The 25,029-nt window shown below is 56.1% G+C and overlaps 2 protein-coding genes across 3 annotated transcripts; both read left to right on the top strand.

The window, feature by feature from the left end:
• Window positions 1-878: 878 nt before the first annotated feature.
• USHBP1 (USH1 protein network component harmonin binding protein 1) lies at window positions 879-9,893 on the top strand. Of its 2 annotated transcripts, none has more exons than XM_055430901.2 (12): window positions 879-1,410; window positions 1,505-1,653; window positions 1,877-2,300; window positions 5,291-5,416; window positions 5,592-5,728; window positions 5,901-6,041; window positions 6,319-6,492; window positions 7,097-7,346; window positions 7,975-8,196; window positions 8,946-9,052; window positions 9,255-9,377; window positions 9,633-9,893. In XM_055430901.2, the coding sequence occupies exons 1-12, from the start codon at window positions 1,357-1,359 to the stop codon at window positions 9,820-9,822; spliced, it is 2,097 nt and encodes a 698-aa protein (XP_055286876.2). In that variant the 5' UTR covers window positions 879-1,356; the 3' UTR covers window positions 9,823-9,893. The 2 variants fall into 2 exon arrangements, with proteins under 2 accessions (XP_055286876.2, XP_088695283.1); XM_088839157.1 differs by having other exon boundaries at window positions 6,253-6,492.
• Window positions 9,894-13,502: 3,609 nt separating this feature from the next.
• NR2F6 (nuclear receptor subfamily 2 group F member 6) lies at window positions 13,503-24,208 on the top strand. The gene is made up of 4 exons (XM_055430270.2): window positions 13,503-14,471; window positions 18,050-18,144; window positions 21,476-22,060; window positions 23,474-24,208. The coding sequence occupies exons 1-4, from the start codon at window positions 14,188-14,190 to the stop codon at window positions 23,746-23,748; spliced, it is 1,239 nt and encodes a 412-aa protein (XP_055286245.1). The 5' UTR covers window positions 13,503-14,187; the 3' UTR covers window positions 23,749-24,208.
• Window positions 24,209-25,029: the final 821 nt, after the last annotated feature.

Here is a 25,029-nt window from a genome sequence, read left to right as displayed (position 1 = left end):
TCCCCGCTCACCACAACCCGAGGAAACAGTTGACGCAGCAATGAAGACCCAGCATAGCCATAAATAAATAAATAAAAATTATTTAAAAATGAAATACAAGATGTGCAGTTAAATTTGGGGGAAAATGATACAAATGGTCTTATTTACAAAACAGAAATAGACTCACAGACATAAGAAAGAGAATTTGTAGTTACCAAAGGGGAAGCGGGGGATAGATAAATTAGGAGTTTGAGATTAACAGGTACACACTATATACAGTGAACAACGAGGACCTACATAAGGCACAGGGAATGATATTCAGTCTTGTGACCCTACAATGGAAAGAACCTGAGAAAGAATAAAAAAGAATTTGTAATATTCTAAAAGAAAAGAATAAAAATAAAAAACACTTTGCTGCATACCTGAAACTAACACAACATTGTAAATCAGCTATACTTCAAAAAAATTTATTTTGTTTTGAAAACAAAACAAAAACCTCCCATGACACTGAAGGAAGACAAAAAAACTGAGGCTCAGAAGGGAGCATCGCTTACTCAGGGGTCCCAACCCCAGGTCTGTCTGTGACTTGAAGTGGAATGAGAACTCGGATGCTGAAGGGACAGTCAGGGAAAAGAAGTCCACAGGGAAGCCAGGCGAAGAGCGTCCGCCCAGAGGGGCACTCTAGCTTCCAAGAAATAAAGTCTAAGGGTCAGAGTTGGAGGAGCCGCGGCCTTGGAAGCAGAGGCGAGGAGGGACTGACATCTCTGGAGCTGGGCATGTGTCCTGTTGCTAGGGCTGGAGGAAACCGCTGTCCTTGAGGAGGAAACTACACAATAGCAAGTCACATGGCCAGGGGAGGGGGCTTCCTGTTTCCCGGCCCCTCCCAGGCTGGCCTTGGCCAGCCCAAGCTTGAGCGGGCAGTGGCTAGAGTGACCCCAAGAATGTCCAGGGACTTGGTTTTCTGACCAAGGTACCCCCCAGGAGAACAGGGAAGTAGAGCGGGCTGAGGGAACCAAATCCCAGGATTAGAATCTCTGGTTCAGGAGAGCCCTGGGGAGGAGAGAGGACTGTTGAACTCCTCCTCCCAAGCCCAGATAGGGGAGAGAGGGGAGCAAAGAGAGAGAGGAAAATAAAGGAGACAGATAAGAAGGAAGAGGTCAGGGCAACCTTGATAGGTAGTGAGCTGACCATCAAGGGAGGCATTCAAATGTGCCAAATCCACATTGATAACTCAAGATCCTTTTGGAGAAGTGAAATCAACGCCCATTTTACAGAAGAGGAAATTGAGGTTGTCATTTGCTTTGAGCTGAAGTCAGGTTGTGGTTTTAGTGGGTGAGGATAAAAGAGGATTCAGAAGACACTGATTTCTGGATAACAATGAGTGCCAGGGCCACACGGCCCCGAAGCCGGCGAGGGAGACACGCTCTGCCCGTAAGTGTTCCCTCTCCCTGCCACACCCAACCCTGCAAGACTTCAACACCCAGATCTGCTTGGCTCAGAGCTCAGCCCTGGGGATCATTTGCAGGGTGAGCTGGACCCTGTGGCAGAGAGTTCAGAGGAGGCTGAGGCAGCCAGTGGGAGCTCTGAGCCAGGCCCTGTGGCATCTCACGATAGCACCAGGCTGGAGCTGTTGGGCCCTGAGGTGGAAGCCAAAGGGCAGGGCTTGGAGAGCAGGTAAGGCCCACTTGGTCTGTGTGCCCCACTGCAGGCCTGGCACATCCTTCCCACGCATGGATGGTTTTACGTCCCTCCCCGACTCACACACATGCCATGGCTCCCATTGCCCTTGGCCTGACTTTCAAGGCCCTGCGGTCCTAGCCTTGTTACAAACCCTCCATGTGTTAGCTACCCCAGATGACCCCATTTCCAGAAATTTCCATCTCTCACCTCTTCACAGGACTGACAAAGAAGGTGATGGGGACTCTAGCAGGGGACCAGCCCCAGCCCCTGAGGGGCAGCCCCATGAGGAAACCCACCAGGCCCCAGAGGCCGCCCCACGGGACGGGGAGAGTGTCCCCTCTGGACCTGATGTATTTCAGACTCTCCAGCAAGCGCTGAGCTCTCTGGAAGCAGCTGCTGCTGCCTGGCGCCACCGGCCCCCAAACTGTCCTGGGCCAGTGGAGGCAAAGGACAGAAGTGAGGGGGCACCAGAGCCCTGCTTGGAGCAGGAGGGGGCTGGGAGCTGCCAGCGTGAGGCAGCCCGATTGGCTGAAAGGAATGCCTGGCTGCGTTTGGCCCTGCGCAGCCGGGAGGATGAGCTGATCCGCACACAGAACTCCCTGAAGGCCTTCCAGGCTGAGAAGGAGATGCTGCAGAGAGAGGTGAGTAGGGCAGGGCTGCCTCCCAGGGATCCCTGATGGGACGGAGGCAGGCCTGACATAAGACACATTGAATCATTTGTTCATTTGTGAAGATTTTTTTTGAGCTTTGACTTGCCTTGCTGTTGTTCAGTTGCTCAGTCGTGTCCAATTCTTTGCAACCCCATGGACTGCAGCACACCAGGCTTCTCTGTCTTTCACCATCTCCCAGAGTTTGCTCAAACTTAAGTCCATTGAGTTGGTGATGCTATCTAACCATCTCATCCTCTGTCACCCTCTTCTCCTCCTGCCTTCAATCTTTCCCAGCATCAGGGTCATTTCCAATGAGTCGGCTCTTTGTATCAGATGGCCAAAGTATCGGAGCTTAGACTTCAGCATCAGTCCTTCCAATGAGTATTCATGGCTGATTTCTTTTAGGATCGACTGGTTTGATCTCCTTGCAGTCCAAGGTACTCTCAAGAGTCTTATCCAACACTACAGTTCAAAAGCATCAATTCTGTGGCGCTCAGCTTTTTTTATGGTCCAACTCTCATATCCATAATTGACTAATGGAAAAATCATAGCTTGACTATATGGACCTTTGTCAGCAACCCCAAAGAGACAAAGGTCCCTTGCAAGTTTAGTTAAGAGGATCAGAGAGGCCCACCGAAGAAATGACACTTGAATAAAGACCACAGGGAGGCAAGGAAGGAACCATGTAAGGAACTGGGGAAGAGAATTTTAGCAAAAGGAACAGTATATGCAAAGGCTGGAGGTTGGTGTGTGATTAGTGTGTTCAAGAAACAGTGAGGAGGCCAGTATGGGGCTGAGCAGGAGGAGACAAGGGCACTGAGGTGATGGGAGCAGATCCTGGAGGGTCTTGTGGGCCTCAAGGAGGATTTGAACTTTTGCTCTGAGTGAGTTGGGAGGCACGGAGGGCTCTGAGCAAAGAAGGGTGGAGACGAGATGCAGGTGCTCACAGGCGCCCTCTGGCGACTTTGGGAGGAACGGCTTGTGGCGGGAGAAGGTGGCATCCTGGAGATCAGGAGGTGGCAACGTTGTGGAGACGGTGAGAACTGGGCAGATTGGGGGGATGCTGAAGATGGAGCTGGCAGGTGGGATGTGAAAGCTAGAGAGGGGCAGAGGACGAAACCTGGATTGGGAGCCTTAGAGACTGGAAGTGAGACATAGGGAGCCTGTAGGAGGGGCAGGTTTGGAGGAAGGGAGACTAGAGCTCTTAGGCCTTAATCAGCTCAAGATGCCTGAGCCACCCACATGGGGCCATTAAAGGGACAGTTTTATGTCCGAGTCCAGAGCCCAGGTGATGTCAGGGCAGGAGGGACACAGATTGTGAGACCTGGGCTGCAGAAGCCCAGCACTAGGAGTGGAGCCTATTTCTCAGCTGGGAAAGAGAAGTCTTTTTTAGAAAAAATGTTACCTCCCTGACCTCTCCCCCCAACTCTAGCAACCACCAACATGTTCCCTGTATCTGTGAGTTCAATTTTTAAAAATTTTAACCTATCATCTATCTGTGCCCTGCTACATGGCTTGTAGGATCTCAGTTCACGACCAGGGGTTGAACCCCAGGCCACAGCAGTTAAAGCACAGAGTCCTAACCACTGGACCACCAGGGGACTCCCTTGTTTTATTTTAGACTCCACATATAAGTGCGATCATGTACTATTTGTCTTTATCTGACTGACTTATTTCACTTAGCATAGTGCCTTTAAGGTCCTTCTGTGTGCGTGCTAAGTCACTTCAGTCGTGTCCAACTCTTTGTGACCCCATGGACTGTAGCCCACCAGGTTCCTCTGTCCATGGAATTCTCCAAGCAAGAATACTGGAGTGGGTTGCCATTTCCTCCTCCAGGGGATCTTCCTAACCCAGGGATCGAACCCATATCTCCTGCGGCTCCTGCACCAAGGTCCTTCTATATTGTCCCAAATGGCAAGATTCCTTTTTCACAGACGAATAATATTTCATTCTATAAATATACTTACTTCTTATCCATTCATCCATCAGTGGACACTTAGGTTGCTTCTGTGTCTTGGCTCTTGTAAATAATGCTGCAATGAACATGTGGGTGCAGATGTCTTTTCGAGTTAGCATTTTGGTTTCCTACAGAGAAATATCCAGAAATGGAATTGCTGTATCATATAGTCCTTCTATTTTTACTTTTTTGAGGAACTGCCATACTTTTTTCCATAGTGATTGCACCCATTTATATTCTCAACAACAGTGCACGAAGGTTCCCTTTTCTCCACATCCTCGCCTACACTTATCTTCTGCATTCTTTTTTTCTTTTGGTCGCGCCACTCAGCAAGGCATGCAGGATCTTAGTTCCCCCGACCAGTGATCGAACCCCTGCCTCCTGCAGTGGAAGCGCGGAGTCCTAACCACTGGACTGCCAGCGAAGTCCCTCTCTTGTCTTTTTGATGCTTGCCATTCTAACTGATGTAAGGTGGTATCTCATTGTGGTTTTGCTTTGTATTTTCCTAAGGATTAGTGAGGTTTCCCCAGTGGCTCAGCAGTAAAGAATCTGCCTGCAATGCAGGAGCCACAGGTTCGATCTCTGGGTTGGGAAGATCCCCTGGAGGACAGCATGGCAACCCACTCCAGTATTTTTTCTTTTTTTGCCTGGAGAGTCCCATGGACTCTCATGCCAGAGGAACCTGGCAGGCTACAGTCCGTAGGGTCACAAAGAGTCAGACACGACTGAAGTGACTGAGCATGCACGCATGCAAAGATTAGTGATGATGAGCATCTTTTCATGTACCTATTAGACATCTGAAAAGAGAAGTCTCGATTCAGGCACTTCATGACTGAATGGGCGACCAACAAGTCATGGCTGAATGACTTGCCCAAGGTTGTACAAGAAGGTATTTGGCAGGATGAAAATCTGGGGGGTCCTACCTTCCAGCCAGTGCTGTTGCCACTGCTCCAAGAACAGGTCTTAGGGAAGAATGGCAGGTGGTTGGAGTCACCCCAGCCTTACATTCCCCACTTCCCCACAGGTCCAGGAGCTGCAGGATTCCCTGCTGAGGCTGGAGCCCTTTCCACCTCCTTCCTGTGACCAAGCAGGTGGCTCAGGTAGTGGTTCCAGCAGCTCTGGGGCTGATGTAGAGACCTGGGGCTCACAGGTGAGTGTGTGAAGCTAAAGACCATGGTCTGTTTCAGATCCTTAGGGTTTGGGGCCATGAGACTCAAATCTTGGTCATGTGTTCCAATAGCTTTGGGGATTGGAAAAGGCCTAAACCCATGATGCTAGGCTCTCAGTGAAAATTCTGGGTGAATCAAGTCACCTCTTTTTGACAGGATCCCTTCTCCCGGGCTCACCCCCTGCTCCGGCGCCTGCAGAGTGATTCCAGCACCCAGATGCTTGGGTTTCTCCCAACCCAGCCCCTTGCTCCTGAGATGCACATCATGGAAGCCCAGATGGAGCAACTCCGAGGGTTAGCGTCACAAATGCTGAGCTCATAAGGGCACTGGTGCCTCCCAGCTGGGATATAAAGCCAAGAGTCTGGAGCTGGAGTGGGGGTGGGGTGGGGAAGGGTGGAAATCAATGGTGTCCTAACTGCCCTTCCAAGTCACTCACTTTTCCCCTTTCCCCACCTCCGGAGGCAGGAACATTGAGAAGCTCAAATGCTTCAACCGCCTGCTGTCAGCTGTTCTCCAGGAATACAAGGGCCGGTGTGAGGGCCTCAGCATGCAGCTGGGCCAGCGGGAGGCTGAGGCCACCGCGCTGCGTCTAGCCTTGCAGTACAGGTCAGTGCGCCCCACCCATGAGTCACTGCCTGGGAAGGAAATGGATATCCCCAGAGGACAGTCCTAATTCCCAGAGAGAGACGGAGCCCTCTCAGAAAAGTATTTGCCCTTGCTGTGGAAATTAACTCAAGGCAATTTTTGTCCCAGAGTGCTGAAGGAATTTGCAAACTCCCAGGGTTGGGGTTAGGAGGAGGAGTGAAAGATCCACGAGCAAGTGGGGATGTCACCTGCGTAGCAAGAAGGGTATGCTGGAGTGCTCAGAACTGCTGTCCCACAGTGAACACTGTGAGGAGGCATATGGAGCCTTACTCACTCTCCGGGAGGCAGACCCAGGAGCTGGAAAAGAAGCCTTCATGGATGACTTGGAGGCAGCTGAGAAGGAAGCTCAGAGGCTCCTAGTCCAAGAGAAGGCTGCCATGGATGGAGTGATACTGCAGGATCCATATCCAAGGTAGCCTTGGGAACCCTGGGGACTGGGTGGGCCAGAGAGTGGGGCTCTGGTTGCAGAATGGGGCTCCCAGAACTGGCCCTATATTGGGGGTTGGCGTGGCTCCTATGGTTGGCATTAGGCCTGCTGGAGTTGGCTGTTTTCTACTCAACAAAGTTGACGTGGTGGTGACAGCCATTGGGGTTGGTATGGGACCCACCAGGGTGGCATGAAGATGGATGGTGGTGCCCACTGATTAGGTGGTATGATGGTGCTTGATGGGGTTAGCATGATGCTGGTACCCATAGGGGTTGTCATAATGCTGCATAACAGGGTTGGCAGGTTGAGCAGTGGTGCTCACCGAGTTGGCGTGATGGCTTCCCCATGATGGTGTGAGTGACTGTGCCCATTGGCATGGTGGCGTTCATTCATCATTCATCACCGATGAATGATCATCAGTGGGCTGATGTTGCCTGTTTGGGTTTACACTATGGTGCCCACCGTGTTAGTTTGACCGTGCCTACCATAGATGGCATAGGAAGGAACCATCATGGTCAGTAAGATGGAAGATGAAGTTAGCATAGCCATGCTGACCAGTGTTGACACAGGCCTCTTCTGTTTCCTGTAGTCCCGAAGGCAGCAGCGTGGATAAGCCCACATCACAGGAGGTGGCTTCCCAGCTCCAGGGCTATGTTCAGCGTCTCCAGGAACGCCGTGCTCTGGTGAAGATTCCCCCTGAGCCTGGCTCCACCTGGGTGCCCATATCTACCGTGCCCCATGCAGAAGCCATGGTACAGGCCATTCTGGGGGCCCAGCCTGGCCCAGCCTTGCCCCGGTTGGAGAAGATGCAGATCCAGCAGGACCTGGCGGCCACACGGGTACACAGGGGCTGTGGTCATTGTGTCAATTTTTCCTGGTGGGACCAAATCCTTTGCTGAGTTTGAGTGAGATGCGATTAGGGGATCAAGTAGTAAGGGGGAGTTTTGCTGGATATTGTTTGAAATTTGTAACCTGGCATGAAGAGCTGGGGGCTTCTCTGGTAACTCAGGAGGTAAAGAATCCGCCTGCCAATGCAGGAGACCCGAGTTCGATTCATGGGTCGGGAAGATCCCCTGGAGAAGGGAATGGCACCCCATTCCAGTAGTCTTGCCTGGAGAATTCCATGGACAGAGCAGCCTGGAGGGCTACAGTTCATGGGGTTGCAAAAGAGTCAGACATGACTGAGCAGCTATCACACACATGAAAGAGCTGAGGTTCTGAATTTGGAGAAACTTCAGATGCTACCATTGAGTTGCTAACTTGACTTTGTCTAAGACACTTGCTCTCTCTGAATGGCTATTTCTACAGCTATAGTTTTTATGGAAGGATTTTTCCTGTCATGCAAGATCAAGGTAAGGGTTAGGATTCTTGCCTGAGCAGCCCTCAGTGGGCACCTCCTAGAAGCTCAGTTTTCTCAACAGTTGACCTTCAAGGCACAAATTTTCTACCCTCTCCTTGGTCTCTCAGGAGACTCTGGCGGACCTGATGCTGAGGCTACAGCTGGTGCGGCGGGAGAAGCGGGCTCTGGAACTGCGGGAGGCTGCCCTCCGAGCCCAGGGCCCAGCCCATGTGCTTCTGCTGGAGCAGCTGCGCTGGGAGCGGGCACAGCTTCGGACTGCTGGGGCCAACAGCAGTGGTGGAGACAGCAGTGGAGGTGGGAGCAGCGGAGATGAAGAGGGGTGGTCCCAGGTGAGTGGCCCTGCCTGGCCTGGCGGGGTAGCAATGTACTACTGGCTGTGTGGTCCTGGCTACTCCTAGCCTCCTTTGAGCCTCGGTTTCCATTTCTGCACCACAAAAAGGAGCCGAATGGGAAAAATGCATGTGAAAGTTCACGCTTGTACTTCAGAGTTTCTTCCTTTGAGAGTATTGAGCCCAATAAGCCCCAAGGGATTTAGTGTCTTCCAGTCACACCTGTCCCTTCTACTTCCCACCCCCAGGCTATTCATACTCCCCGTTCCCCTCTCCAACAGCTCCAGTTCATGCCTCGTATTTTCCTAAATCTGGCTCCAGCTTACTCCGAGGCTTTCCTTCTTGCCCCTACTGTCTAATCATATCTATCCTCTGTTTAAAGCCTTAGAGGCTTCTGGAACCCTCCTTTGAATCGTCTCTTCTACCTCCATGCCTTTTTCTAAGTGCTGCGCCCCTGCGAGGAACACCAGCCACTTTCCTCTTTGTCTAAGTCCTTGACTTCCTACAGGTCTGAGCTCAGGCATCACCTTCTCTAGGAAGTCCCCGTGAACTGCCTGAAAATGAGATCTCTTGTTATTTCCCTTGTTAGGGAACAACTGTATCCTTATTGGGGTATCTCATAAGACTGGGGGCTCTGTAAGAGCAGGGACTGTAGCCACCACAGTCTGTGATGACTTCAGTGTCCAGCTTGGGCTGAACACACTCTCAGCCTAGGTCAATGTCACTACCCTCCCTTCTGCCTCCCTCAGGGTCCTCTTGCTGTCCCTGGTGGCAGCAGGGGTATTGACGGAGGCCAACTGAGCAAAGCGCGGGACCCAGAAGAAGTGACCCAGGAACTGTCAGCATCACTCACTCGGTGTGTGCCTGGGGACTGTGCTGGGGTGTGTGTGGCCTGGGTAGGGGTAATATGTGAAAGCCCACTGGGGTGTTGTGTACAGTGGAAGACTTGGTGTACAATTGTATTCACACAGAAACATCTTGGGCAGGTGGGTGGGAGTGGGGAAGGCAGACAGGAGTGGCTATGTCTGTGAGTTCCTCTCTCTCCACCCTTGTACCAGGGCTCTGGGCCTGCGGGAGCAGCTGCAGTCTCTGCGGGAAGAGCTCGAAGAGGTGGCTCGGAAGGGACGAGCCAGATGTGCTCAGAGTACTGAGCTGAACAGTGATTTATGCAAAGCTCACAGGTGGGTCTCTCTGTGTAACCTCAGAGGCATCCCTGGCTCTCTCTGGGCCACAGCTTCCCCCCAATAAGGTGGGTGCAGGTTCAATCCATTCCACACCTCCTCTGGTGCCTGATGTGTGTCAGCCCCTGCTGAGTGATGCTGGGACCCCTGGAAGACCCAATCTCAAAGACTTCCTGTCTGGGGCTGGGAGTACAGAGCCCTTGTCTTGGGTGGAATGGGGGGCTGTTTCCTGGCTCAGCCTCCTTCTCCCTTCAGCACCTTGGTCATGGCCTTCCGAGGTGCCCACCGGAAGCAGGAAGAGCAACGGCGGAAGCTGGAACAGCAGATGACACTAATGGAAGCCCGACAGGCAGAGGAGCTGGCAGTGTTAGAAGCCACCGCAAGGGCCCTGGGGAGGTCCAGACTTTCCTGCCCGCCTTCCCGGCCTGGGGAGACCTTTCTCTAGGCCCTACTCTGGCCATGTCTGGACATGCCAGATAGTTGTGACAGGTCACATTATAAACTGTTCTGGAGTGACATTGTGTCATGTGGCATGACTTTGCATGTTGAGGCATGTTCTGTGTGATGAGGGCTGATATACCTGAGTGTCTGGGGTTTGTTGGGGAGGGGGTTGGCATTTGAGAAAGACTCAGGATCTTTGGTCTGACACCATGTGGCATGAGAAGAGACATGTCAGAAGGGGTCCTGGCAGAAGCAACTTGGGGTGTGGAGACAAGATTCCCATGACAGGCTGGGGGCATTCAGGGTTCAGTGAGGTTACATAGCCAGAGCTGAAATTCCAACCCTTATCTGTCTCCAGAAGCCCAGCAAGGTGTCCACTGGGGCAGGGCACACTTTCTCCTGCCCACCCGCTTCCCAAGGAAATGCTAGGTTTGGTCTGAAGGATATTCCTAAGAGGAAGATACCCATAACCCAGAAGGAAGACTGAGGACTGAACAATTCAGCATGTGGAATATTAGCTGGAAGAGCATTGCTCCCTGAGTGGAGGGAGGGGGAAGGGGGAATCAGAGGTGGCCTTAGAACTTGCATTCAAGCAATGTGGAGCTAAGGTAAAGGGCTTTAGGGTGGTGAGCAAAGGGAAGAAACTCTGCAAGTAAGATCTCAGGGGGGTTATACAGCTGTTGTTGAGGAACTCAGGTTTGCTAACCATGGGCAAAGAAGTACACTGCCCTAGAGAGTCTGGATGGCTCTTGGTCAGTCTGAAAAGTTGCCAGTTTCACCTGCATGAGATGGGAGCTCTGGGAGGTGCCAGTATCAGATTAATAGCAGGCAAGTGATTAGCATCTTATTTACATAGGCCACGCCCCTTAACCTTCCACCAGAGTCTGGCAGAGTTGGGAGAAGGGGGTTAGGCTGGACCCAGACGCCCCGGATTAGTGGCCAGCTGTCCCCTCCTGGGTGGTAGCTGAAATTCAAGACGCGGATTAGATAGATTTTCATTCCCAGCCTGGTGGGGGTGAGGTTCGGGTTGCGGGGGGGGGGGGCGGTTCCAGGCAGCACCTGTGCAGGTGTGTGCGCAGCGCTGCTACCTCTCGCCCGGCAGGGCAAGGCTGACCTGAGGTCGGCGCTAGTCAGCCGCCGAGACTCAACCTGGTCCTCCGGATCCACAGGAACCTCGGGCCAGCCCTGGGGGCTGGCGACTTTCGAACCATAAGCACTATCTCCGGACCGAGGCAGGCTTTGCAGAAAGCAGGGAAACTCAGGCGGGCAAGGTCGCCCGTAGCCCGGCAGAGGACCCGACTGTACGACCCTCCGGTCCGTCTCTCTCCCTAAGAGTCTAAGAGTGACCTTAGCCCCGAGTCTCACTAGGTTGCCCGTGGCCGGGGGGGTGGGGCCGAGAGGAGACAAGGTTACCTGTTGGAAGGAGTTCGCCCCGGCGGTGGGGGCGGGAGCTGAGGTCGCCGTTGGGGTGCGGGGGCAGGTTCCCAGGCCACCGGGAGCCGGGTCTTGCTGTTCCCACGGGTGCCCCGCAGCAGATGGGCCCAGGCCTCTTTGTCCCTGGTCTCGGCCTCTGCAAGGTCAAATGTCACCGCGGGGCCGCGGGCAGGGGTCATGTGGGCGGGGCCGGGCCTCAGCACTACCCCCGCACCCGGGCCTCCAGGGGCTGCGGGGGCGTTAGAGTTCCTGGGCGGAGGCGGGGCGGCCCCCCCAAAGGTTGGATCACCTCGAGGTTCCGGGATCTGTGGCAGACCTTCTTCCAGTCTCCCACCGGACCCCTCCCCTAGGCTTGTGTCCCTCAAACTCCAGTTCCCTGTCCCCTCCCTTCTCTGTGCCCCCTCTGACTCCTTGAGCCTTCTCTTCCTTACAAGTCTCTGGCTCTCATCTCTGAGACACCCACCTCCACGTCTCCCCCCATCAAGGATCCTAGAAAGTTCAGACCAGGGACCTAGGACACTCATCGTCACCCCAAACACTCAGCTAGCGCCTCCCATTCCTAGGCCGCAGAACCAAAAAAAAAAAAAAAAAATTTGGCTGCCCCGGGTCATGGTTGCTGCCTGCGAGATTTTTACTTGGGACATCTGAGATCTTCATTCCCTGACCAGGGATCGACCCTATGTCCCCTGCAGTGGAAGCACGGAGCCCTAACCACTGGACTGACAGGACCTAAAGGGTCCTCTTTAACCATTCAAGCCCAACGCAGGTTATGGGGTAGAGAACTCCACTCCAGTCAGACCCTTGGAAAGTCCTTCCTCGTGTCTAAGCCTAGTGCTTCTTGCTTTCTGTACTTGCTAAAACCTGTCCCCCACCACCTCATACCCAGGCTGGGCATCCATTGCCTGGCTTCTCCAGAGCCTTGGTATCCTCTTAACTGCTCCAAGATCTCCAAACATCTCCAGCCCTTGCCAGGGAGGATGCCCCTGAGATGTCAGTTGGAGAGGGGGATGGCTTTTCTCTAGGAACCTTCCTGAGAGAGGAGAGTGTAGGAGCCTGTGGGGGCAGAGGACCCTTCTCTCCTGCCTGCAGCCCTCAGAGGCCAGCCACGTGTCAGAATGTCCAGCTTAGCCCAGGGCAGGGCCGGAGATAAGGCCTGGACCTTCAGGACTCCAAGGTGAAAGGTCACTGCAGGAAGGGCTTTTCCAGCCGGTTAAAGGTTAACAGGCTCAGAAGCAGAGGCTCAAGCTTCTTTGCCCAGGGCGGCCAGGAGAGCATACAAAGGGTGTTTAATATATGCTGGCTGCCGCAACCCGGGGTCTTGGGGGCAGTGACATGGAGGCAGAGCAGCAGCCGGGAGACTCTGGGGAGCCTGGAAGAGACATCTGTAATCCAGTCGGCCCCTGGTCAAGCTCTTTCTGTGAAGCACAGAAAGAAAAGGAAATTAAAGGGGAAAGGGGGCAGGCCCCCGGCAGGGGTGGTGGGCATTCCTGCCGCCTCCAGCCTCGCTGGGCGGGTGGGCGCCCTGCCCCCAGAAGCCTGAAATTCTGGAGAGGGGCCCCCTGACCTCGCGCCCCTGCCGGCCGCAGACCACAACATCCCTTCCCCCCCGGAGATTCCGAACACCAGGTGTTAGCCCAAGCAGAGAAAGGGTAGGGTGGGGGTCGGACGCCGCGACTTTCTGGAAGAGGAAGCAAACACAATCCATCATGCAACTGTGCAAAGAAATGCCCCAGGAGGGGTGTGTGGTGTGTGTGTGTGTGTGTGTGTACTGCGCAGGGGCGTGCCCCCCGGTGCAACCGGCCCCCCATTATTGCTTCTGCCGGGAATGCAAGGGGGTGGTGCCGAGGGGCGCCTCGAGGGCGGTTGAGCTACACAACTTCCAAGGCCGGAGGTGGAGGGGAGGGCCTTAGAGAGACATCTTGGCGAGGCTGCGGAAGGGCAGAGGGCAGCAGTGGCCCAGGCTCCCGCCGCGGCCCGGCAGGGGTTAAGGCTGGAGCCGGGCGAGGACGGGGGTGGGAGTGGGGTGAGCGAGGGAGCGGGAGGCAGGAGGGAGGAGGGTCAGGCCTTGCGGCCCCGCGCTCCGCCCTAGCCCCTCCCGCCGGCCCGGGCGCCGGGCGCCGCGCACGGCCACCCATGTCCTTATAAGGGCGGCCGTCGCCGGGGCAACGAGCGCCCGCCCCCAGCCCGCGGCGCGCGCCCCTGCCCCCGCCCCCGCCCCCCGCCCGCCCCGCGAATGGAACGTTGTGTGTCAAACCGGCCGCAGCGCGAGGCCGGCGCGCGGGGTCGGCGGCGAGAGCGAGGCTCGGGCTCAGGCACAGGCCCAGGCCGGGCGGGCGCGGCCGCAGCGGGGGCGGCAGCTCGGGAAGCGCCGGCCCGCGGGCCTGCAGGCCCCGAGCGGCCGCCGGGGACCCTGGGGGACTCAGGGGGTGCGGTGACCGGCCCCGGCGCACGCCCGCCGCCCCTCCCCCCCGCCGCGGGCGGCCGCGCAACTTGCGGCCAAACTTTCCCCCCGGCCTCCAGCGCTCGGATGGCAGCCCGCTAAGTTGGCCGCAGCCCTTGGCCGAGCGGCGGCCAGGCCGGAGGGCACCCCCTGCGCTGCCTGGGCCAGGCCATGGCCCGAGCTCCCCCGCCGGGGCCCCAGGGCGGCGGGGCGCGAGTCCCCGGGGCCCCCGGCCAGCACCTCTAGCGCGCCCCCCCGGTCCGGGGCCCGGCCCCGCGCACGCGTGGGAAAGTTGACCTGGAACCGGCCCGACCAGTTCCGCCCGGGCGCGCGGACCGGCCGCAGGAAGTTGCTGCAAAACTTTTTTTGGGGGTGCAACCGGGTGACCCCCGCGCACCGGGGCCGGATGCGCGCCGGTTAGGCTCCCCCGGGCCGAGAGGGGTGCCCCGAGGGAGAAACGCGGAGGGGGCGCCCCGGCCCCGCTGCCCGGGGGCTATGGCCATGGTGACCGGCGGCTGGGGCGGCCCCGGGGGCGGCGGCGACACGAATGGCGTGGACAAGGCGGGCGGCTACCCGCGCGCGGCGGAGGAAGACTCGGCCTCACCCCCCGGTGCCGCCAGCGACGCTGAGCCAGGCGACGAGGAGCGGCCGGGGCTGCAGGTGGACTGCGTGGTGTGCGGGGACAAGTCGAGCGGCAAGCACTACGGCGTCTTCACCTGCGAGGGCTGCAAGAGCTTCTTCAAGCGGAGCATCCGCCGCAACCTCAGCTACACCTGCCGGTGAGCCCCCTCTCAGCGCACCGCCGCGGGCACCCGGGCCGGGCCTCTGACCTGCTCGGTCACCTTGGGCCTGGCGCTGACCTTCCCTGGGTCTCTACTTGCCGTCAGAGATCGGGGCACAGGTCCCTCGCCCCCTCTCCATCACATTCCTGGGATTGTGTATACAGTCGGCGCTGTATCGTTGCAGGTCCCCCCCATCAGGTGGTCCCTGGCGGCTGCCGCCCCAGTTACTCGCTCCTCCTCCCTCCCTTCCTATTCTCCGGAGAGGGGTCAGCTCTGCGCGGCCACGGGTTGGGGTGCAGTCAGGGTTGGGTCCCTAATCGCAGGGCATCCCTTCCCTTGGGAATCTCCGCGCGCCGGGGACCGGGTGGGGATCGAACGTGGAACTTGGACTGTGGAGCTCGCAGTGTCCGGGGGCCATTGTCTGCGGCCGCGCGGATCGATACGGCGCGCCCTTGGGGTCAAATATCACTTCCAAAGTCGCCCTGACTACTACTGAGGAGGCGGCTGGAGCGAAACTAGATGGCACTGGGCGGCTTCCTTCGCATGGGGCGGGGCAGGGGGGGCGCGTCTGCTGGAGGGGCGCGTCTGCTGTGGGGGTTGGGCCTGCCCGTCAGGGGGAACCCCCCTGGGCGCTCTCTGGGCCCTGGGTCACCGGAAACTGCTGCAAGAGGTCCGAGGTTGCGGCTGGATTTGACTGCATCTTGGCTGCTCCAGCCCTGCACCCCCCTCTACACTCCCCAGCTAGGAGTAGGTGCAGAACTGGGATCCTGGAAAATCCCTGAAACTTTTGTCGGTTCTGAGACTGGGTGGGGATGAATGTTTCCAAGAAGCAGCCCTGGGCTGTCCTAGGTTGGAGTTCCCACTGGTCCCGCGTGACCTCGCTTTTTCTGGTTCCCGCTGGGACATTAGGTCTAGGGGAGAAGCTGCTCTCACTGGGAGTCCAGGCCAGGACCCCGCCTTTCCCATCACTTTTTGCTGAGTCCCCTTTTGCTCTGTTGACAAACCCCTACTCTGCATTCTCCAGGAACATGCTTGGGCTCTGCAGAGCCAGTTTGGAGGATCCCATTTTCCACATGGGCAAAATTAAGGCCCAGAAAGCTCTTTGCACCTGCCCTGAGTCACCCAGGGAGAGACCCTGCCCACTTGGGCCTTAGCAAGGGAACTGAGGGGTTGGGAAGGTCGGGGGGGGGGGGGGCAGGCAAGTCTGGGTCAGGACCTCCACAGGGGGGAGCTGCTGATGGAGGGCTTGTTGGCATGGCCACTGGGTGGGGTCCTGGGTACCTGAAGCAGGAATTTGGCCCCAGATCTGGCCTGTTGGGGGTGGCTCTGTATGGTGCGGAGCTGGCTTACTCCCTCCTCCAATGCTAACTGGGCCACCAGACTTTGGCCTCATTCTTGCTGCTGGAGTAACTGTGTGCTCTCTGGCCGGGTCTTTAGGGAGGGCCGGGGAGGGGCTCAGGTGGTTTGGGGGTCCCAGAGGCTCCCTTAGAGTGGGAGCATGGAGGCCATGGAGAGGGGCCTGGTTTGGCACCGGCAGGTTCTTCAGAAGGTCTGTGTTGTGTGACAGGGAGAAGTCACTGCTTCTCTCTGAGCCTCAGGTTAAATCAACAAAGACCCCTCGGGGCCTGACGTGGGTGGTTTGATGCGAGCTCCGTAGAAAAGACCCCAGTTCCAAGGCCAGCCTTCTCCCATTTTGAGGGAGATACAGTGAGACACAGGTGTCCCAGTCTGTGGGGTCTGGGTTGGGCCAGAGGGAGGGTGGTCTGGGGTCCCACGAGGAACAAGGAGCTCTGCCTGAGGGTCAAAGAGGAAGGCCACAGGAGGTGGACCTTGAAACATGAGGGTTTAGCAAGTAGAAGCGAAGGGCACTCCTGCAGAGAGTGTGGCTCTAGCAAACACTCAGTGGCAGGATTGGGAATCAGTGATGTAAGGTGAAGCCATCCAGGCATAGGAGAAGTTAGAGCCAAGTGGGTCAGAAATTCTGGAGTGAAAGTAATAGGGAACCACAGAAGAAGGTGTGTGAGCAAAAATGATCAAATTGGACTGAAAGCCAGAAGCCCAGGGAGAAGGCAGAGTTGGACTGTGGGTCTGGCAAAGCATGTGCTGTTTAGGTGGGATAACAGGTAGAACTTACTGTTTCCCCATCTGGAGGGACAGAAGATCTGTCCTGACTCTACAACTGGGGAAGTTGAGGCAGAAGGTTCAGGGCCTCCCCTGAAGTCTCGGGGACCCGAGCCAGGCCCCTGCCTGCCTGCCCCAGGCCTGGCTGTTTCCACCCGGCTGCCCAGGACCCTCCCACTGCCTGCCTGCTGGGCTTTGTTCTGGTTCTGCTTGAGCTCCCTTTGCCCTAGTAGGGCCTCTTCCTGGGGGCTTGGAGGCTGGTGCTGCAGGATGCAGAGGAGCCTCTGGAGCCTCACCTCTCCAAAATTGGCCACTGGCATTCCCAGGTGGGGCCCAAGTCTTGACACCCCCCCTACACGCACTCCCCATTTTCTCCAGAATGAGTGCATCCCATATAGAATTGGCCTCTGGCCTCCCAATTCCAGATGAGGAAACCAAGGCTCAGTGGAGAAGTGGCTGCCCAAGGGTCGGGCCTTGGGGGTCCGCAGCTAAGATGTGTTTACTTTTTAACTTCATTAAGTATTTGTCTTACTTTGTGACTAGCTCTGAGTACCCTATTGGTGCCCAGCTGGGACTCCAGCCCTCGGTTTGGGCCTCAAAAGGCTCAGAGGAGAGAGATATGGAGGGAACATAGAGCAGGGGCCAAGGGGAAAAAGGGTGCTGGGGACAGTGGAAGAACAAAGGCCTGAACCCTCCAACTTACGACTGACCTTGGACTGAACTCATTGCTTCAGAAGGTGGGGCCACATGTCCCATCCCTGGAAGAGGCACCAGCAATCCCCGAGGACCACCTGGAGGAAGCTGCTTGGGCTCTGTTAGGTGTTGGATGGTCTTTCTAGAGAAGGGGTTTGACATCTTAGAGGGGTACAGGAGTTCATTCATTCATTCGTTTGTTCATACATTGATGGTGGCCTTGTGTCAGGCAGTAATGTTGGGGGCTCCATGGTGCTTGACCCCATAGAGGACTGGCCTGGGTTCTCATCTCTTAGTCAACTCACAAAGTCTTGCTCAGTGACCATGTGCGTTCTCTGCTCTCATAGTGCCCTGGGGACAAAGACCCTGTCCCCTGGCCTGACAAGGACCGAGTAAAATGTAACTGGAAAACTTTTGGCTGTCATTGTCATTCTGCCAGGAACTGCCTCTGGTCACCTGGGGAACTTGTATTCATCCTTCAAAACACAGTTCCAGCATAACCCTCCCTGGCATGCAAATCCACTTTGCCACAGACTGCTCTTCATCTGTCTCCACTCCCCCAAATTGTCCTTTGCTCTTTGCACACCTGCAGGCTTGACCTCTGCCACTTTGGGATCATCTGCCCAGCCCAGGTTGTTGGCAGGGATGGGGGCGGTCCTGGTGGTTCCCAAGTGCAGCCTTCTAAGATGTCTCATGAGGTGGCTCCCAGGCCAGAATGGCGGTGTCATGGTAACACCTTGGTGACCTCTGCATGCCCACAGATCCAACCGTGACTGCCAGATCGACCAGCATCACCGGAACCAGTGCCAATACTGCCGCCTCAAGAAGTGCTTCCGGGTGGGCATGAGGAAGGAAGGTGAGTACCCGCAGGGGTGGGGCGGGCAGGGGGTGAACAAGCGGCCTGCCCTTTGCTCCCTCTCTTGGGGTCTGGGAGCCATGGAGGGCGGGGTCTGGCGCCTGCTAACCTGGTTACCACCGATCCTGAGATCCCGTGGGCCTGGATCTGGCCCTGGGCTGGAGGAATCCAATTATCCGTGGCTGCAGCAGAACTGGGCTGCAAGGGGCTCCCCAACTCTGGCCCATGTTAGAACCTTTCTCCCCACCACCTCTCCCAACCCGGTCTTAGGGGCAGGGAACCTGAAGTTACCCCGGTAACCCTCTGCCCTCTAGCCTGGCCACCACTTTCTGAACAATGATGTATACTTTTTTTTTTGATTTGCTTTCCCTCCACCCTCTGCCTTGTGTTTGCCCAAGGCAGGAACTCACCCGACTAAGGCAAAGGGCAGCTCACCCTTCCGCCTGACCCGGGGTGCTGGGAGCCAGAGGGAGGCCCAGCCTCTTGTCCTTGCCCTGGGGACTTGGGTGGATCCGCGCAGGGCAGCTAGGTCTAGAACTCCACCGATGACTCTTAGAATTCAGGTGGAACCGTAGACTTCTACGTGAAGCACTGGGCTAGGGAGCAGAATCCGGCCCATTTCAATGACGGCCCCAAGGCTGGACTTCATGTCTCTGTCTGGCCTCTTATGAGCCAGGCTGGCAGTTCTTCTCTGTGTCTCCTGCTGTATTGTCGGTTTCTTCTCTGCTGAGCCTCTGTGAAAGAAGCTGGGAATAGCTGCCCAGAGTCTTTCTCTTAAGATCATCTGATCACTATCTTTGGTCATGTGAAGTTGGGGGTGACTGCTCATATCCCCACCCCTGCAACCTGGATTTTGTCTCCACTTGTGGATTTGACCTAAAATCCACATCAAATCCAGGCTTCAGAGTCTCGAGGTGGAAATAATAATCTCAGATCATGACCTGAACACAGCCCTATCTCTTGGCCTTTGCACAGGTGGTTCCCTCTGTCTGGAACACCTCCCCCAGACACCTACATGGCTTCCTCCCTCACCTTCTTTTAAGATTTGCTGAAACACCACCTCCTCTGAGAAGCCCTCCTGATTACCCTTTGCAACCCCTTTATTCGGGCCATCTATCTTGCTTTATAATTTGCTTGCTCCTCCATCAGAATATTTGCTCCTTAAGGTCAGAAACTTTTGTCTGTCTTGTTTTCTGACACATCCCCAGGGCCTACTCCAGGTTCTAAAACATAGAGGGTGCTTAATATTTCTTGGCTTGAGTTAACTATCCATTTAGCTCTTACTATGAATCCCTGGTTTGATTCCTGGGTTGGGAATATCTGCTGGAGAAGGGATAGGCTACCCACTCTAGTATTCTTGGGCTTCCCTTGTTGCTCAGCTGGTAGAGAATGTGCCTGCAATGTGGGAGACCTGGCTTCGATCCCTGAGTTGGGAAGATCCCCTGGAAAAGGGAAAGGCTACCCACTCCAGTATTCTGGCCTGGAGAAGTCCATGGACTGTGTAGTCCGTGGGGTCCCAAAGAGTCAGACACGACTGAGTGACTTTCACTTTCACTTTCATGTGCCCAAAGCTTTTCAAAGCCAGTTAGATACATTCTCACTTAATTCAGTGATTGGTGTTATCATCGTCATGATTATTATCAGCTGCATACTTTTATGGGTGGGGAAAGAGTACAGAGAGCAATCTAATTGTGGTTGGGATTTGAACCCACACAGTCTGGGCTTAATGGGGAGGAGGAGCTGGGGAAGGGGTTCTTAGGAGCAGGAACAGCAAATGCAAAGACCCTGGGGTGGCCGGGTGATGGATGAATGATGGCAGTGGGCTTTAGAACCAAGTGAGCCAGAGGTTGATTGGGATTCATTGTCAGCCCTCAACCCAGCTACACCCATTTGACAAACAGAGGCTCCTGAGACTTCAAATCACATGGGATAAGGCTTGAACCCTGCTTCCCTGATCAGCTCTGCTAGCCCTCAGCTCCCACTTGTGTCCCTTTCCCGCTCAGCTCCTTGGTGGGTTGACCAGAAGTTCATGGAGGTGATGGGACCGGGCATGCCTTCTTATTAAAGCTCATTAATTAGTCTCTGCCTGGCACCCAGCCCAGTCAGCCCCTCCACCCCGCCCACTGTGGCATAGGCCAGCCTGGCATGCAGCCACCCTTCCTCCTTGCACCTCAGCTTTCCTCTTGTCACCTACATGATCCCTGGGGGCACTGGCCAAGGCCAGCAATTGGTCCTCCCCCATCACAGGCAAAGCTACTGATGGAATCTCATGTTTACTGAGCACCTGCTGCTGACTGGGTTCAATCCCTGGGTCAGGATCCCCTGGAGAAGGGAATGGCTATCCACTCCAGGATTCTTGTATGGAGAATCCCATGGACAGAGGAGCCTTATGGCCTATAGTCCGTGGGATCGCAAGGAGTCGGACATGACTGAGCGACTAACACTACTTTTTGTTAATAGCGACTTTTTGTTACTGACCAGGATTTCATTCTTAACACTGAGGTCACAGCAGAGGGATGAGACAGACAGATGAGACCTGCTCTAGGGGGCCATGACCTGGAGGGTGGGGCTGGGAGGTAGAGAAATAGCCTACTTCCATAGGAGAGATCAGTGCCAGCCCCTACTGATCACTTGTTTCAGGGGTAGGCTGGCTACGTGCCCATGTCCTAGGAAGGTGCTTGCCCCCTAGACCCATTATCAGCTCTTAGACTTATGATTGACAGATGAGGACATGATTGACAGGTCTGGCTTCCCTGGCTGCAGAGGGGAGCTCACAGTCCAGAAGAGGGGGAGGCAGGTATGTGTGAATTAAATTAGCCCTCACCCGGTGGTCGCATTTCCACCTGAGATGGTCCCCCTCCCTCACACTTCCTTCTCTGAAAGAAGTAGTCTGATGGTGGCTGGACACGACCTCAGGCTGAGGGCATAGGGTGGAGCAAGGTGGGCCCTGCAAGACCTTGGCCTCTGTCCTCACAACAGGCATTGTGCCCATGAGGTAGAGATTGGGGGTTCAGGGAAAGGCTGAGTTGGGGGGCTTGGCTCAGAGGGAATGAGTAACCCTCTGATAATTTTATCTCCAACCTTTCTTCCTCCCTACTTGCCCCACCCCATGCTGGGGTGCCCACTTTCCCCCTAATTCCTCCCCCACTTCCTCGCACCGCACTCTCCCCTCTGGTTTCCCGTGTCCTCACTCCCCGTCTCCTGATTCTTGCCCCCCTCCCCCGTCCCCTCTCCCCGCCTCCCTCTCCTGTACCTTCCGCATTTCTTGCGGGCTGGCAATATTCCTCCCCTTCTCCCTCCCCACCTATTCATCTCTGTCTCCCCTTCACAGCGGTGCAGCGCGGCCGAATTCCGCACTCGCTACCCGGCACCGTGGCAGCCTCCTCGGGCAGCCCTCCTGGCTCTGCGCTGGCCGTGGCCGGCGGAGACCTTTTCCCGGGGCAGCCGGTGTCGGAGCTGATCGCGCAGCTGCTGCGTGCTGAGCCCTACCCCGCGGCGGCCGGGCGCTTCGGTGCGGGAGCAGCAAGCGCTTTCGGAGCCGGGAGCGGCGCGGCGGGCGCCGTGCTGGGCATCGACAATGTGTGCGAGCTGGCGGCGCGGCTGCTCTTCAGCACCGTGGAGTGGGCGCGCCACGCGCCCTTCTTCCCCGAGCTGCCGGTGGCCGACCAGGTGGCGCTGCTGCGCCTCAGCTGGAGCGAGCTCTTCGTGCTGAACGCGGCGCAGGCAGCGCTGCCCCTGCACACGGCGCCGCTGCTGGCCGCCGCCGGCCTGCATGCCGCGCCCATGGCCGCCGAGCGTGCAGTGGCCTTCATGGACCAGGTGCGCGCCTTCCAGGAACAGGTGGACAAACTAGGCCGTTTGCAGGTCGACTCCGCGGAGTATGGCTGCCTCAAGGCCATCGCGCTCTTCACACCTGGTGAGACGCCCTGGACTGGGGGGGCTCTGGCCGTGGGAGGGGCTGGGTGGGGGAGGGGAGAGACCTAGGCCCTGACCCTGGACCCCTAGTCCTCCACTTCCTGATTTATAGCCAGACTTGCGTCCCTGCATGCGCCTTTAGCGCTGTTGGGGGACAGTGGAGGAGGCGACGCAGGCGGTCTGACACCGTGATGGCCCCACTCCCTGATCCCAGGCCTTCCTAAGACCTTTGATCCCCCACAGCTCCATGTCTTAAGGCCCCACAGCCTCCCTCCTTGATTCTCAGGCTCCCTGAGACCCCCCTCTTCACCCCTCATCAAGGTGTTCATCGCACTCAGTGAGCACTGACGGCAGAATGACAGGTGGGGGGCCGCGGGAGGGGAGGTCTGCCCACTTGGCTCTGTCCGTCACTTACTCATTTCTGTTCTCCCTAAACTCTCTGACCCTCATCTGCCAAATCAAGATGCTCCACTTGTTACTGATCACTTATCGAGGACTGCCTTCTACTTACGAAAGGCAGGGGTGCTCTGACACCTGGTTCTGGGCTCTCCTGGGCCCTTCGCTCCCTAATTCCTAGGACCCTAGACCACTGACCCAGGGCGCCCAACCTGCCCCCGGGAAGGCCTCCAGGGGCCACCCGCTGCCGAGCTGGATCGGGTAGGGGGTGTGGCTTGAAGCCCCTCCCACCTAGGGGCGGAGGCATCTTAGTTCCTTTCTAGTCTTCAGTAACCCTCCCGCAGCCAAATCCCACTAGATGTCTCCTGGAACCGAGGATGCGGGAGCCAGACCCAGGCTACTCTGGGAGGTGGCTTTTATCCGATTTGCCCCTCTTTACTTACCCAGGACATTGTCTCTGCCCCGACATTCGTAGAGCTCTTACCAGTCACCTTCACTCACAGGGCAGGTCTATTTCGTGTGTCTGAATGCCCTCCCTAGGCTTTGCTTTTCTTCCCAAGTCCCCTTGCCAGCCCCCTCTTCCCCTTGAGCAAAAGTTTGGGGTGTGTTCAGCCTCACCTCCTGGCATGCAGAACTTCCCCAACCAGAGACTGAACCCACAGCACCTGCAGTGGAAGTGCAGTCTTAACCACTAGACCACCAGGGAATTCCTTCCTTTTTAAGCTTGATTAGATCTTGTCTCCCTGTTAAATGCCTTAGTCAGGGCCCTTCCACCCTTGAGACATAACTGTCTGCATCCTGTGTCATCATCCTCAGATGAGGCCACCTTAATATCTCTTGGGGACCAATACTGCCTTAGATATTAGACACCCCCATTTGTGCCCTAGGCCCCATCTCCCATCCCTTGAGTGCCCTCCTCCGTACCAACAGCCCTGAGTGGTGTCCCGCAGCCGCGGTCAGCCCTGGGGTCCTGTGTCCTCCTGCCACTTCTTCTTCTGACCTTGCCCTTGTCCCTTAGATGCCTGCGGCCTCTCAGACCCAGCGCACGTGGAGAGCCTGCAGGAGAAAGCGCAGGTGGCCCTCACCGAGTACGTGCGGGCCCAGTACCCATCGCAGCCCCAGCGCTTTGGGCGCCTGCTGCTGCGGCTCCCTGCCTTGCGAGCCGTCCCGGCCTCCCTCATCTCCCAGCTGTTCTTCATGCGCCTGGTGGGCAAGACGCCCATCGAGACGCTGATTCGAGACATGCTGCTGTCAGGAAGTACTTTCAACTGGCCCTACGGCTCAGGCCAGTGACCAGACAGGGCCAGGTCTGCAGACCTCAAGGGACACGGATGCTCAGGCCTCTGGTGGGGGGTTCTCCCCCAGACAGAGGACCCTGGCTTCCCTCCTCAGACTCCTGTTTTTTAAAGACTGTGAAATGTTTGTCTTTTCTGTTTTCTAAATGATCATGAAACCAAAAAGAGACTGATTTGTCTAGACTCCAGTCAAGTCTTCCCCAGAAACCCTGATGAAAATGAGGGGCGAGACAGAGGGTCCAATCCCAGGACAGCCTTGTCCCTTGGTGCCCCAAGAATGAACTTGTTGGGGTGTGGGTTCTCTGGTGTGATGGACAAAGTCCTGGCGTCTGGACTGGAGGGGCAGCTGCAGCCAGGCAGGGGTGATGAGTGCCAGACTGATCCTCTGGACACGTAATCCACGTTGGACACTACATGATGGATGAATCAAGGCCAATAATAAAGAAGTTTCCTACCTGCACAGTCTCCATCATCTTAGTGGGGGGAGGGGTGACACAGAAGGCACCTTACCGTGGGGACCCACTCCCAGCCCGGCTGGAACACCTACAACCTAACAACAGCCCTACTTGCTGGTTTTTTTAAGTTTGTTTGTGTGGGATAGTTTTGTGGGGAAACAGGCTGGAAGGGGAGGCCAGAGGTCAGCCAGTGAATTTGTAGGAGTTGGGCTGAGCAGATGGCTCAGACTTGAATTTAGATTCTGGCCTATGAAAGTGAGCCTCATACATTCACACAAACCTTGGACTAAGTACTTTATTGTTTTCCTATTTTTAGCTGCACCACACGGCTTATGAGATGTTAGTTCCCCCACCATGCCAAGGCCTAACCACTGGACTGGCAGGGAAGTATCTTTGTTTTCTTTGGTCAACTCTTAATCATGGTGTCTGGGCCCCAGTGTCCTTGGGAGAAATGTTTGGGGCTGGTTCTGTCACTTGATCTCAGCCCAGAGCCCTCCATTTCACTGGCCACAGCAACTGGTTTAGGGAGGGCATGTGGCCCAGAGCTGGCCAGTGAGATTCAATGGCAGGATTGGAAATTAGGAGGATAAAGCAGAGTCAAAAAGGAGACCAATTTCCCAGGATACCATTGGAGCCCCTGGATCAAGCCATATCTGAAACCCTTGGGTGTTTCAGTTCCATGAGCCCAGACTTCCCCTTTTGTGCCTGAGCCTGTTTAAATTTTTTTTGTTACATGTAATTAAAAAGGCTTAGAAATTGGCATTTAGAAGATGGAGACCTCTAAGGTCAGACCTTGAAATGTGGACTTAGTTGAGGTGATACGG

Source organism: Moschus berezovskii, chromosome 8 (genome assembly GCF_049115385.1).
Source record: "Moschus berezovskii isolate FMDL1 chromosome 8, NW_MosBer_1.0, whole genome shotgun sequence".
NCBI classification, from domain to species: Eukaryota; Metazoa; Chordata; class Mammalia; order Artiodactyla; family Moschidae; genus Moschus; species Moschus berezovskii.
This window is presented reverse-complemented; position numbering and strand designations above follow the sequence as displayed.

Bases quoted from the DNA above. Each gene is read 5' to 3' on its own strand.
- USHBP1 (XM_088839157.1), top strand. From the start codon at position 1,357: ATGAGTGCCAGGGCCACACGGCCCCGAAGCCGGCGAGGGAGACACGCT. The intron at 1,411-1,504 runs GTAAGTGTTCCC...GATCATTTGCAG, and splicing joins GAGGGAGACACGCTCTGCCC to GGTGAGCTGGACCCTGTGGC. The intron at 6,493-7,096 runs GTAGCCTTGGGA...TGTTTCCTGTAG, and splicing joins CTGCAGGATCCATATCCAAG to TCCCGAAGGCAGCAGCGTGG.
- NR2F6 (XM_055430270.2), top strand. From the start codon at position 14,188: ATGGCCATGGTGACCGGCGGCTGGGGCGGCCCCGGGGGCGGCGGCGAC. The intron at 14,472-18,049 runs GTGAGCCCCCTC...GCATGCCCACAG, and splicing joins AACCTCAGCTACACCTGCCG to ATCCAACCGTGACTGCCAGA. The intron at 18,145-21,475 runs GTGAGTACCCGC...TCCCCTTCACAG, and splicing joins GGTGGGCATGAGGAAGGAAG to CGGTGCAGCGCGGCCGAATT.